This window comes from Salvelinus sp. IW2-2015, unplaced genomic scaffold, assembly GCF_002910315.2.
Source record: "Salvelinus sp. IW2-2015 unplaced genomic scaffold, ASM291031v2 Un_scaffold1606, whole genome shotgun sequence".
In the NCBI taxonomy this organism is placed as follows: domain Eukaryota; kingdom Metazoa; phylum Chordata; class Actinopteri; order Salmoniformes; family Salmonidae; genus Salvelinus; species Salvelinus sp. IW2-2015.
This window is the reverse complement of record NW_019943026.1, coordinates 174,027-188,318: the sequence shown is the minus strand read 5'-3', so window position 1 is coordinate 188,318 and position 14,292 is coordinate 174,027. Positions and strand designations below refer to the sequence as shown.

The following is a 14,292-nucleotide window of genomic DNA, read 5'->3' as shown; positions in this document are numbered from 1 at the left end:
AGGCTTTATTGGCATGGAGTCTAACCACAGAAGCATATTAAATCTGACGACGGAAATTAGATCTCACCCTCGTGAGATCTCAATGGGAAACTGTTTTGATAGTTACCCTGATAATTTATGACAATGGCAATTCGTATTTTTTTCCTCTGCAGGTACCAGACTGATGGTGTTGTACCGCAACCTGGTGGATAATGTGAGCACTCTCGCTTGTACTGCGCCCTGCACTAGGTGTCAGTATGTGCTTTTTSGTCCTTTAATGGAAAGTATCTTCAACCTAGAAGAGAACCAGGAAGTAACTCCGTCGTTTGTTTAGATTATTAGCTAGAACGCTCTTGGCAACTTCAGGAGTTACGTTTTTGCTTGCTTTAGAAAGTGAAAGGTGTAGCTAGATAGAGTAATTAAAAATAGCATCATAACATGATTAAAACAGAGAGAGGAATCATGAGCTCATTGCTTGTTGTTGTGGCTGTAACCTGTGTCCTCGTTAGCCGAGCAGAATGTCACACTAGTACTACGCCAACGCCATTGAATTGTAAGATACTATTCCCTACATTTTTGGTTACGAAATGTATCAACATCATTCAGTATTGTCATTGCTCGTTACATGTATTTGTTTGCATTATGTCGCTTCCAAGGTCTCGATGGCTAGCTAGCTAACTATAACTGAAATGCGTCATCAGCTAACGTTAGCTTGCGAGGTTAGCAAAAATCATCAACTTTGAGTTGGTGTGACGTGCACAATTATAGACAGTATGGCGATTTAGCCTAGTTTTTAGCAGAGCTAAAGACTTACTGAATTCAAATAAGAACAGACATTTCCTTTCATTTCAGCTTGCAAAGCCTTCTCAACTTGTGACTCGTGCACTCAAAACCCAAAGGTAAGCAGAATATTATGTAACACTTCCTATTTGTAAAGCATTATAGTCTCTATATCCTTCGCTACTAAGTTAACGTTATCACTCGGTCTATGTTCAATAATATATATATATATTTTTTGTTGTCAATTTGTACCATTTTGTACAAGGGTCACATCATTGCAAGTAATCTGTCTGAATCCATTTTAAGTTATTCAATATAAATTAGAGCAGGGAACTAACTATACGATATTATCACTATACTTAGATGCCGATACGATATATATTATGATTCTCATTATTCCAAATATATTGCGATTCGATGTTCCAAACATATTGTGCACCATATGTCTGCTGCACAGGGACGAGAACCATGAGAAAACAAGTTTTGAGCAGTTATGGAAATAAAGTACTGTAAACAAATTGGCTACCAATTAAAAAATATTGAAAACAATATTTGAAGGAAAGATACTGGAGTTTTGTATAGGTACAGCCAACTAGCACAAAAGTAATATTGTGATATTGTCAAAACGATGCAATATGATATATCGTCAAAAAGAATAACTCTATGTAATGATCAATTCCCCACCCCGCATCACTAATTGAAATACATCAATTGATGGACACAGTCAAGGACATGGGTGAAGGCAGGGAATAGGTGATCCTGCACATATCAACTCTGAGAATTGAAGTAATAGGCTAATGATGAGTGCCTTGTCTTTTCTCAGTGCCTGTGGTGCATGACCAACGACACGTGCACAGACTACCCAGTGAGCTACATTCTGCCTCCACCTGCAGTGTGTAAACTGTCACAGGCACGATGGGGAGTGTGTTGGGGTGAGTGAAATTAAGTTTTACTTGATGTGACCTCCCATTAGACCTCCTGATATGGGTGCAGGCTTTAATTCTCATCAACTTATTGTAGTGTTRGATTTAGACATGAATTAGTGTAATCAAGTGTGTTACTACTTTGCTAGAACAAAAGCCTGCCCTGTACCCACATCAGCCCATGGCGGACCACATGCTTAGTTGGGTGTCTGTTAAGGTCAATATAGCAACAGTCAGATTAATACAGAATAGTACATCTGATTGTGGTTGGTGGAGCCTAAATTCTTCGGGGCATGGATTCTACAAGGTGTGGTGTTAAAACGTTGCTCAATTGGTATCACAGGACTTAACGTGTGCCAGGAAAACATTCCCCACACCATTACAKCACCAGCAGCCTATACTGTTGACACCAGGCAGGATGAGGTCATGTACTGCTCGTGTTCCCACTAGAGCCACTTCTTCTTGTTTTTAGCTGATAGGAGTGGAACCAGGTGTGGTCGTCTGCTGCAATAGCCAATCCGTGACAAGGACCGAAGAGTTCTGCACACCGCTTTTGAACTGTGCCGTTATTTGCCTGTTTGTGGCCCGCCTGTTAGCTTGTACATTTCTTGCCATTCTCCTTTGACCTCGCTCATCAACGAGCTGTTTTCACCCACAGGACTGCSGCTGACTGGATGTTTTTTGTTTGTCGCCCCATTCCTAGACACTACTGTGCCTGTAAAGTCCAGGAGGCTGGGCAGTTTCTGAGATACTGGAAAAGGGCGCGCTTGGCACCGARGATCATACCAAGCTCAAAGTCGCTTAGGTCACTCGTTTTGCCCATTCTAACGTTCAAACAATAACGGAATGCGTCTGCTTGCATTATATAGTAAGCCACGGCCACGTAACTCACTGTCTGTAGGAGCTAATCATTTTCGTGAACTGGGTGGTGTTCCTAATAAAAAGGCCACTGAGAAGGTATTCACGCCCCTTGACTTTTTCTACATTTGGTTGTTTGTTAAAGGCAGAGATTTTGTCACTGGCCTACACACAATACTCCGTAATGTCAGTGTAATTATAGTGTTTAACATGTTTTTTGAATGACCACCTCATCTCGGTACCCCACTCATACAATTATCTGTATGGTCTCTCAGTCGAGCAGTGAATTTCAAACACAGATTCAACCACAAAAACCAGGGAGGTTTTCCAGTGCCTCGCAAAGAAGGGCACCTATTGGTAGATGGGTAAAAAAAAGCAGACATTGAATATCCCTCTGAACATGTTGAAGTTATTAATTACACTTTGGGTGGTATATCAATATACCCAATCACTACAAAGATACAGGCATTATTTTTAACTCAGTTGCCAGAGAGGAAGGAAACTGCTCAGGGACTTTAAAACAGTTAGAGTTTAATGCCTGTGTCTCGGTCCCAGCTTTGATGCACCTGTACTGTCTCCGCCTTCTAGATGGTAGCAGGCTGAACAGCCCGTGGCTCATTCAGGCCTAGTAGATGTCAGTCAGCCTGCCCCCTCTGGCTGTTCTGTGTTGATTAAAGAGCCCCCCCACTGACTGATCCACACTCACACACTGGGGCTGCCTGCTGAAGCTGCTTGCAGGGGCTCTGATCACAGGCCTCTGGGCCACAGATGACAACAGCATGRGGTATCTGGCTGGTTTCTGAGCACAACCATGGGGTTAGATACCAGGGCTAGATAATAAGGAATAACACACATTCCACAGTGTTGTTATGATCATTTAAATAAATTAKAAATTTAAAAATTTCCCTGACACATATTGGCATATTTAATTAAGAATACAATGTTTTATGACATGAGAATCTGGAAACAACCATCTTTGTCCAAACTAGTTACTAATCAGTTTAAATCCTTCTCAACTTGTGACTCATGCATTCAAAACCCAAAGGTAAGAAGAATATTATGCAACAATTCTTGACCAACATTTATTTTGTCCAAACTAAATCTAGGAAGTACAAAAATCTTGACATAAAACCCCACTTGTAATTTCAGAAACACACCAGCAGGTGGCAGTAATGTCTAACAAAGGTGCATTGTTGAATAGTGGTCTGAGTGCCAAGCTGAGCTTTTCATATCACTCAATCACAGGCTGGTACTGCTCAGTCTAATTAAATAATACTGCATATCTGACTTTCTCTACCAATCAACATCAGTGCAGTCTGTACATCCCTAATTTGAATCTGTTTGATTACTCATGGGTTTATTAGTCATATACCTACATTAGGATAGAATAAATGCATAATCACATGAATAATGAAATGTTCTCTTCATTCTTGATAAAGGACAGTGTTGTGAACGTGTGTGAAATTCACTTAAAAATCGAATAAACTTGAAGCATGTTGTTTGTTCATATCTTGACCTTTGACCTGTTCTCTTTTCCAGTGAACTTCGAGGCTCTGATCATTGCCATGGCAGTGTTAGGCGGGACCATCATCATCAGCATTGCAGTCTGTTGCTGCTGCTGCTGTTGCTGCAAGAAACGTCAATCAGGGTAATACAGGAAGTGATGTCACAGAATTGCCCTTTCTCACCTAATATTAAGGGATACTTGCAAAYAATGGCAAGGGCTTTATCAGTCAGTCTTGATCATTATCCTGGGAAAACCTCCACTCTAACCATATCAGACTCCTCATAAATGTGCTGAAATTACTCATATCCTTTGTTACATCCAACATGAAATTATTCAAAATGATAATCTCTATTCACGTGCACCATCCATGTACAGTGATTATACCCTTTTATTAAAACCGGTAGGTACAGTCCTGGATGGTGATCCTGTCCTGCTTGTTATGTGATTCTAGGAGGGAGGAAGAAGAAACTGTCACTACATAGCGGAATGTTTTAAAACGGCATGTCAATCAAGTGCTTGCTGGCCTGACACCCTGATTGGCAGCCATTTTAAATGCACCCACTCTGTGCAGCTCAATCATCTATCCTAACTAAACATGAAGGCCGTGAAGATGAAACAACATGTCTGTCCGAAATGAAATTCTACAGACGCTCACACAGTTCATATTTCTCACCTCCCAATCATTGGAATGCCTCTGCATATATTGGCAAAATTATTTGTTCCATTTTAAGATTACATCCAATTAACAAAGATGACACCTCTCTCGTTTCCCCAGCAGAACCTCTCACCTGTCAGAACCTCTCCCCTTTCCAAGCTTACACAACAGCAGCCTCACTTTTTGCATTAAACACAAGCAGCAGAATAACAGGATACAGGATTACTTCTTGTTGGCAGCATCTATGCAACGTGAAGAGCAACAGCAACAGCCGTTCTATACAACAGATCTCGCAGTGTTATTGTTGACAAGGAATACTATCCAAGTCTCATTTCCACTTGGAGACAAAGTATATCATATACTGTACAAAGAAAGTGTGTTCTCAGACCAATCTGTGCTAGTGTGTCTCTGTCTGTAAACTGTGATGTTTCAAGGTGATTGTAACGCTGCCTCTGTCTTTGTGTCTCACCAGGCCAGACAGAGATGAGGAGAGGTTTGCCAGGAGGAGAGAGGAGATCAGACAGCGTGCTGATGAACGGTAAGGATTCCTTAGTTATCGCACCCTCTGCTTCACACTAGCTTTCAAACCACTACTAAAAGATGCCCCATTTTATCAACACAATCATTTGTGTGAGCCCACACTGTTAGTTGCTTAGATTTTTGGGGAGGTGCTTGTATCCGTTTCAATGATCGAAAGCGCTTCCCACAGCTACCTAGTCAGATTCAGAGGTTTCTACTTTGTTGCTGGTGATCATCTATAGAGACGTTCTCTGTCAGGGTTGGGGATTTGAACAGTTGGTGAGTTGTGCCTGCGGCTCTTCAAGCAGAACCGTCCCCAGGAGAAGTGTGTGTGTGTGTTGTGTGTTGTGTGTGTGTGTGTGTGTGTGTGTGTGTGTGTGTGTGTGTGTGTCCGTCCAAACGCCAACCGAGAGGATTGTAATCACTGACTCCAGCTCTGAGTCCTTAGCAGCTGATAATGAGGTCATAAGTGTGTGGTGAGTATAGAACATGCTACTACATCTTGTAGTGTAGTGGTAGTAATGGGATTCTGAGCCACACTTCCTCCTACACTGAATCACGGTGTACTAAAGCTGGTCTGGAAACCCTCCCTTTACATAAATGTTTCAGCCTTTCAATTGTTTCCCGCCTGTCGTCCACCGAGGATAGCCTGATGTATTGTTTAACGTGGTGAGCAGTCAGTCATGCAGAAAGACTGTCGGTAACAGTAAGTTTATCATGTGGTGTACTGGGGAGTCTAGGCTCACAGTGTGTTTCTGAATTAAATCAGCCTCTGTGAACCGTTCTTCTATCAAGCCAGGGAATGTAGAGTATATTCACTCAGTCAGTTCCTGATGTAGATCAAACCACTATAGTCTGTGTTAGTGTACTGACCTACATAGACAGTGTTGGTGTTCTGATGGGAACAGAGAGGACCCAGGCCTGTTTTGGGCACCATGGGAGAGGAGGGAGCCTCTAGAGAGATTACAGCACGTCCCCAGAGTCTGCAGATGGAGAGGTTAGGGCACAGCTAAGAGCTCTGAGCCCTTTGTCATCTGAGCCACAGATGGGGAACGTTCTACAGAACAACTAAACAGACATAAGTTACCACATCCACACCATCCAAACTCCACCGACTCTTACTGTATCTCTATGTTGGGGAATGTCCCATTGAAATAACACAGGGTTTAYGTTAAGTTTATCAAACCAAGGGGTTTAGGGAGGTCTAAGACAGCGTTAGAGAGCGAGTTTAGAAAGACAGAGTGCACTTGAGTCTTTGAGATTGTATTCAACCCTCTCGCTCTTATTCATTTTCTTCCGGTTGCTCACCCTCCCTCCTCCCCTCCTACTTGTTMCCTTCGTGCATGGTTATGTGGGAGTCAGTCAGCTGAGAGGGAGGGAGGTGGGGGAGACAGATGGTGGTCAGGACAGCCTCTGCTCCCTGTGTTGTCAGCCTGCCTGCCTCCGCTGATTGCTGCTCCCAAGATCACTACCTGGCATTAAAGAGCCCAGACTGATTTACACTGTCTGTCTTTGTATGGGACTGCCACTGGGGACCCAGTGAATTTACGTCCCTGGAGGGGCCAACAAAACAATCACAACCACCTCCCCTCCCTGCCTCCTTTGTGTCCCCCATAAAGTTAGAGCGATGGCAGGCTCCTCAGCCTGCCCTGTGCTCGTATTTCACCTACTGCTGGCCATGCCGGTGTAAAACACAGCGTGTTGTTGTTTACGAGCCTCTATCAGGGGCCATGGAGAGGTAAACAATGACACTAAAGCTGCCTTAAATTATGTCAGATGTCTAAAGGCTTAATGCTGCCACTTTAAGGCATGGCAGCTTCGTTCAGCAAGATTGAGGGTGGAGTCAACTTTTTGTTTGTAGAGGACAGATATAGATGCCACTTTTGTTATTGATTGCTTTTGACAACCATATTTGATATCTCCGCTACTGCAGTCCGTAAGTTGACTTGATAAGTTATTTGCAGCTTGGGCAAAGTTGTTCCATTAAGCGGGGCTCCTCTGAGGAGGCTGGGGAGTARGGTGCAGGAACTGTGAAGTGTCACCGGTGAGAAAGCTGAGGTGCTAAAAGCGGCAGTGTGAAACAACATGTAACAAGTTTAGCAGAAACACCCACTGACTGAGTACGTTTACATGCACAATAATAATTGGATATTAAKGTGATTATGGCAGTAGGCCAAGTATGGCAATAGTCATGTAAACACCTTAGTCTGCTTAGCTTAATCAGCATACGGTTTAAATCAAAGTAAGCATACGCAGATTATAACACCTGGTTTTCAGAGCAATCTCTGGAGTTATTAGGACATGTAAACAGTTTKATCCGTGTTKKWGCGGTGTAATTGATCTGCACATTTGCCAGCACAAGCCTCCCTCTTATGCACGAGTGAAGTGAGTTTGGAAAAACTGAAAAAGTATGCATTTTAGAAATTATTTTCACATACAAACTTTATACGTCCTAACTCAGAATCAAATAGGCTTCGAAAAAATAACATGGTCGCTGTGGTAGAATTCTTTTTGGGATTGGCTATTTTCTGCATTTATCAAAAGTCCCGTTCAGACGTGTCCATGTAAACAGGATTATTTGGGAAATCGTTCTTCTTGCAAAACATGTCAACGTTTTTAACAAACTATTATATTAATCTGACTATCCACAATAATTGTGTAATTGTGTGCATGTAACAGTGCTCACTGACTGGTGGTTTATAAAGTATGAGGCTTGTATTCACAATCTCCTTCATTACCCAGAAGTACTGACTGAGAAGACTTTATAAATCCTACATTACCCAGAAGTACTGACTGAGAAGACTTTATAAATCCTACATTACCCAGAAGTACTGACTGAAGACTATAAATCCTACATTACCCAGAAGTACTGACTGAGAAGACTTTATAAATCCTACATTACACAGAAGTACTGACTGAGAAGACTTTATAAATCCTTCATTTCCTAATGTTCATTATCCTGCGCTGTGTTCTTCTGTTAGCGGGTTATTACATGTTCCAGTGTTGCTTATTGTCATGTTACTGTGTGATAGAACATGACTAGCGTTGTCCTCTACTCTGACAGGAAGGTGGAGAGGAAGGTGAGGCATGATGACATCCGCAAGAAGTATGGTACGTATCATTATTTTAGCTATTTTATTAGGATCCACATTAACTGTTGCCATAGCATCAGCTACTCTTCCTGGGGTCCACACAAAACATGAAACGTGATACAGAACAGCTCAAGGACAGAACTACATACATTTATACAACGGTATGTCTCAACTTTTTACTAGCAACTTATCTTCTATCTAATATGAACCAAGGACTCCCTCTCACCTCTTATGCAATTAGACCCAAGATACACTTCCTTATATAATCTGACCCAATGACCTTGCTCTTCTTCACCTGATATGAAAGTCTTCTGAGACTGTACATTTACAAGCCTCTTACTGTTCTGTGACCTGATGTACTTTACATGGGTGTAATGGGATGAGCATTCAGCATTCATTGTCCTCGATCCATAGGGCCGTCCATTTCCATATTTTCTAGGGTGTTGCTTATTGAATTTCCATCCACGGTCACATTAATGCATTATTCAGCGTAGTGAACGTGTCCAAAGCAAGACAACGCAGCCCACATATTGGTTCCTCTACCTCAAGTCTCTCGAAATCAATTCTAACACGATGCGTCACACTTTGGATGTCAGATATTGGGCATCTCATTACCGTCTGCATGTTAGTACAGTTCAGCACAACGCACACAGTTCCCATGTTGAAACATTGATACAGAAAACACAGGCCATCTCGGTCTCAGGTCATATCTTGATTCTGAATACTGTAACAACCCGTAAGGCTCGGTTAGCTGGTTTATTCAGTATGCCAGACAGTGTAGGAGAGTGGGGGGCACAGAGGTGGGTGATAGGAATGAGCAGCAGTCTGTAGGGCAGAGGGGCTCCCTGGGTGAATAGGAAGGATGGGAGATATGAGCACTGCAGTCAGTCCCAGGGTTGACCGAAATGCGGGTGGGATTTCCGGACTTCCTGCTATTCCTCCTTATTTTCAGGAATTATCCTGACGTTTTTGGAAACCTTTCCCGATTTTTGGGAAAGTCACCGGCATTTTTCAGTCCTGTACAGTCTATAGGAATTATGGGTGTTATGATACAAGCAGGGCAGAGTGTCTCTGGGGTCTGATACTGTAACCTCTGCTCTGCTAGGCCTGTCTGACCCTGGGACTGAAGAGAGGGGGTTGTATGAAGACATCTGCTTCTGGTTAAGTGTGGAGAGGGGTAGCATAACTCTAAAGTCTCTGAAAAGTGACTATTCCTAGTGAATATTTCTCTGTTATTGATGTGTTGTCAATTTGATATCTTTCCAACATTGCCTTCGCGTTCTCGAGGTGTGTGTATGTGTTAATGTCTCGGTTGCAGTTCACATCAATTGTGATTTCTTTATGGACAACATGACAGAGTGATGGATGGTGGTCTCCTTCACATGCCCCCTGCTTACTGAAGTCTATGTACATTAGGGACCGTTGGCATTGTCTGCTACTCAAACAAGGTGTGTGTGGTGTTGTGTGTGTGTGTGTGTGTGTGTGTGTGTGTGTGTGTGTGTGTTGTGTGTGTGTGTGTGCCTCACTCAGTCAATCCTCAGAGATCAAACAACACCTAGTGACCTGCACCACATTCCCATCATCTAGCGCATCTGTACAACCCCTTGGCAGCCTCTGTACAACAACCCCCCCCCCCCTTGGCAGCCTCTGTACAACCCCCCCCCCCCCTTGGCGCCTCTGTACAACCCCCTTGGCAGCCTCTGTACATCCCCCCTTGGCAGCTCTGTACACCCCCCCCCTTGGCAGCGCTCTGTACAATCCCCCTTGGCAGCCCCTGTACAATCCCCCCTTGGCAGCCTCTGTACAATCCCTCCCTTGGCAGCTCTGTACAATCCCCTTGGCAGCCTCTGTACAATCCCCCCTTGGCAGCCTCTGTACAATCCCCACCTTGCAGCCTCTGTACAATCCCCCCTTGGCAGCCTCTGTACAATCCCCCCATGGCAGCCTCTGTACAATCCCCCCCTTGGCAGCCTCTGTACAATCCCCCCCTTGGCAGCCTCTGGTACAATCCCCCCCTTGGCAGCCTCTGTACAATCCCCCCTTGGCAGCCTCTGTACAATCCCCACTTGGCAGCCTCTGTTACAATCCCCCCTATTGGCAGCCTCTGTACAATCCCCCCTTGGCAGCCTCTGTACAATCCCCACTTGGCAGCCTCTGTACAATCTCCACTTGGCAGCCTCTGTACAACCCCTAGACAATGTAACTATATAAAGTGGGCTCCAAAATGACTSYCACCCCTGACTGGCAATGCACAAACAATACTTCAAAAAAATGTAAACAATATAATTATGGAGGTAAACTCAAAATACCAACATGTGAAAAATACTGTACTTTATTAATGTTTCAATAGAACCCAACAAAATAATTGATTTAATTAAATATCAATGTCCTCCAACTCAAGGTTTCACAATTAATGGCACCCTTAAATATTATTGTAAATAACATCTACCAAAATTAAACCAGGAATTAAATACCACTTATTTAAGTTTATCTAAGTGTTATTAAGTAACTATATTGAGCCATTACATCACTTCCTTTTTCACTAGGGTATAAAAKTGAGGTAACACGCATCAATATCCCTTTGTCATCCAACACCATGAAGAAAAGAACTGGCCGTTCAAAAGGGACAGATGGTRGTAGACCTTCATAAATCTGGTAARGGCTACAAGAAGATCCACAAACGATTGAATATACCACGGAGCACTGTCAGGGCGATTATTAAAAAATTCAAATGAAAACCTCACGGGTAGAGGAAGCAAATGCATTTTGCCCCCCAGGATAGGGAGGAGGATCGTGAGAGAAGCAACAAAATCCCCAAGAATCACTGTGAAAGAATTGCAGGTCTTGGTGGCGTCTTGGGGTCACCAGGTTTCAAAAAGCACTAACAGACACAACCACAGGCTCTTTGGAAGGGTTGCCAGAAGAAAGCCCTTAATGACCGCAAGACACAGACGCAAGCGCTTAGTTTGCCAAACGTCATTTAAATTATGATTGGAAGAAGGTGTTCTGGTCAAATGAGAACAGAATTAAACGTTTTGGTCAAATACAGCATCGGGATGTTTGGCAGAGACGCATACAAGGAGAGGCACCTCATACTCGCGGTGAAATACGGTGGTGGGTCAGTGATGTTTTAATTCCAGAGGTCCAGAGGCACTGGTTAAGATTGATGGCATAATGAATTCCACCAAGTACCAGGCAATTCTGGCTGACAATCTGGTTGCCTCTGCCAGAAGGCTGGGACTTGGCCGTATGTGGACTTTCCAACAAGACAATGACCCAAAACATACCTCAAGATCCACACAGATGGTTCTGTGACAACAAAATCAATGTTCTGCCATGGCCATCTCAGTCGCCAGACCTCAATCCAATCGAAAACCTGTGGGCTGAGTTGAAGAGGGCAGTTGATAAGCGCAAACCCAAGAATGTGAAGGATCTTGAAAGGATCTGCATAGAGYAATGGTCCAAAATCCCTCCAAATGTGTTCCTTAACCTTGTCAAACATTACAGGAAAAGACCATGCTGTTATCCTTGCCAGAGGTGGTGGCACTAAGTACTAAATGAGGAGTGCCAATAATTATGAAACCTTGATTTTGGTGAAATGTATTTTGTATTAAATAATTGTATGATTTTGGTGGGTTCCATTGAAACATTAATAAAGTACAGTATTTCTCACATGTTGGTATTTTGAGTTTATCTCTATAATTTTACAGTTTATATTTTTTGAAGTATTGTTTGTGCATTGCCAGTCAGGGGTGCCAGTCATTTTGGAGCCCACTGTATAATACCATGATGAACATGAACCTTCTTATGATGGGGAAAATGTTAGCCATTTTGTCAGGGAGTTGATCAACCATGGTTTGCCAGTGCTGTGTTAAGATATTGTGTAAAATAATGAATTTGAATAATTTATCTGCACTGTATGTTTGTTAGCTAGCTAGCCAGCCAGGCCGTTTTAGAGGAATGATTCCATTAGGGTTTTAACTTAACTACCAATTTGCCAACATTGCATTCAAACAATAACAGCCATGCACTGGCTGCTATCAGTTGATGATAGGTCTTAGACAAGTTGTAAATGCAACAAGTACTGATTTTATCATTATGGTTCCTGAGTGGCGCAGCGGTCTAAGGCACTGCATCTCAGTGCAAGAGGCCCTGGTTCGAATCCAGGCTGTACCAAACCCGGCCAAACCAGCGTCGTCCAGGTTTGGCCGGGGTAAGCCGTCATTGTAAATCAGAATTTGTTCTTAACTAARTTGCCTAGTTAAATAAAAAAATACAAATATCATATAGTTTTCCAAGATAACAAAACATTTGACATTTATGGTCTGTTTGCATATATTTTAGAGGCTATTTAAACACAACATTTGTATAAATCCCAATATAAACTGTATTTATAATTATGACAGTATTTTCGGGAGACAATTCTATAACACAATTTCTGATATCACATATCAGGATTATGCCTCTACTGCCATTCATTCCAATTAGACTCGTTTGGATTTTTCCCTGACCAATATAAGGTTGCCATTTTGACCACATTCTGGAACTTTGAGGGTTAATGTTTCTAGTAATGTAATAGGATCTCTATGCTCTAGACAGCCTCTGTACAACCCCTACACAGCCCAGTGATAACGTAACAGCTTCTAATCACTGTTTTTCAATGTTCCCCATCTTTCCTTTTTATTTCTCTCTCTCTCTCTGTATTTGTTTTTACAGGTCTTGTCCCTGACTCTGACCACCCATACAGCAAGTTTGAAAATGAGTAAACCAGAAACCTGTGAGAGAGAGAAGAGTTGTTCAGATGGCCCGGCTCTACTCTGCTCCATCCTCTTTGGGCTGACTATCATCCTGTCCTGCTGACTGTTTTAGCTTAGAGAGCAGACACACACACACACCTATATATCAAGACCGGTCTATCATCATGACTCATCTAAATCAAAACCTTTGCCTATAATTATTAAATACCGTTTTTATTCATTCATTTTAGGTTCTGATTGAAAATTATTTACAGTTTGAGTGTTATGTTTTTCACACGATTAAGAAGTTTGAAGAAGTCTGTAATATTTAGTTTGCTGTTGGAGACATGGCACTGAGTGGAGCTTAACTTTCTGCACATTGTCTTTGTATTTTTGTGAAATCTGATTTAAAGAGCCTTTGTTTTAAATTACTGTAATATCTGTGAGTACGTTTTCGCTTTGTATATATTTCATAAACCAAGATCCTAATTATGCTCAATCTGATACATTTCCTAATAAAATGTTTATTTTAAAGTAAAATGTTTAACATTTTAACGACTTAACAAGCCTTAGATCATGCGCAATGCCAAGCGTCGTCTGGAGTGGTGTAAAGCTCAGCGCCGTTGGACTCTAAAGTAGTGGAAARGCGTTGTCTGGAGTGATGAATCACTCTTCAGCATCTGGCAGTCCGGAAGGATGAATCTGGGTTTGGGGGATGCCAGGCGAACGCTACCTACATGAATGCTTAGTGACAACTGTAAAGTTTGGTGTAGGAGGAATAATGATCTGGGCTGTTTTTCATAGTTCGGCCAAGGCCCCTTGGTTTCAGTGAAGGGAAATCTTAATGCTACAGCGTACAATGACATTCTAGACGTTTCTGTGCTTCCAACTTTGTGGCAACAGTTTGGGGAAGGCCCTTTCCTGTTTCAGCATGACAATGCTCCCGTGCACAAAGCGAGGTCCATACAGAAATGGTTCATCAAGATTTGTGTGGAAGAACTTGATTGGCTTGCACAGAGTTCTGACATCAACCCCATCGAACACCTTTGGGATGAATTGGAACGCCGACTGCGAGCCAGGCCTAATTGCCCAACATTAGTGCTTGACCTCACTAATGCTCTTGTGGCTGAAAGGAAGCAAGTGCCTGACCTCACAAATGCTCTTGTGGCTGAAGGGAAGCAAATCCCTGCAGAAATGTTCCAACATCTAGTGGAATGTCTTCCCAGAAGAGTGGAGGCTGTTA

At 42.7% G+C, this 14,292-nt stretch overlaps 1 protein-coding gene across 1 annotated transcript; it reads left to right on the top strand.

Annotated features, from left to right (window-relative positions):
- Nucleotides 1-255: 255 nt before the first annotated feature.
- LOC111964921 (pituitary tumor-transforming gene 1 protein-interacting protein) lies at nt 256-13,589 on the top strand. Its single transcript, XM_023988792.3, has 7 exons — nt 256-532; nt 832-878; nt 1,583-1,691; nt 4,080-4,188; nt 5,175-5,240; nt 8,286-8,332; nt 13,030-13,589. The coding sequence occupies exons 1-7, from the start codon at nt 418-420 to the stop codon at nt 13,077-13,079; spliced, it is 543 nt and encodes a 180-aa protein (XP_023844560.2). The 5' UTR covers nt 256-417; the 3' UTR covers nt 13,080-13,589.
- Nucleotides 13,590-14,292: the final 703 nt, after the last annotated feature.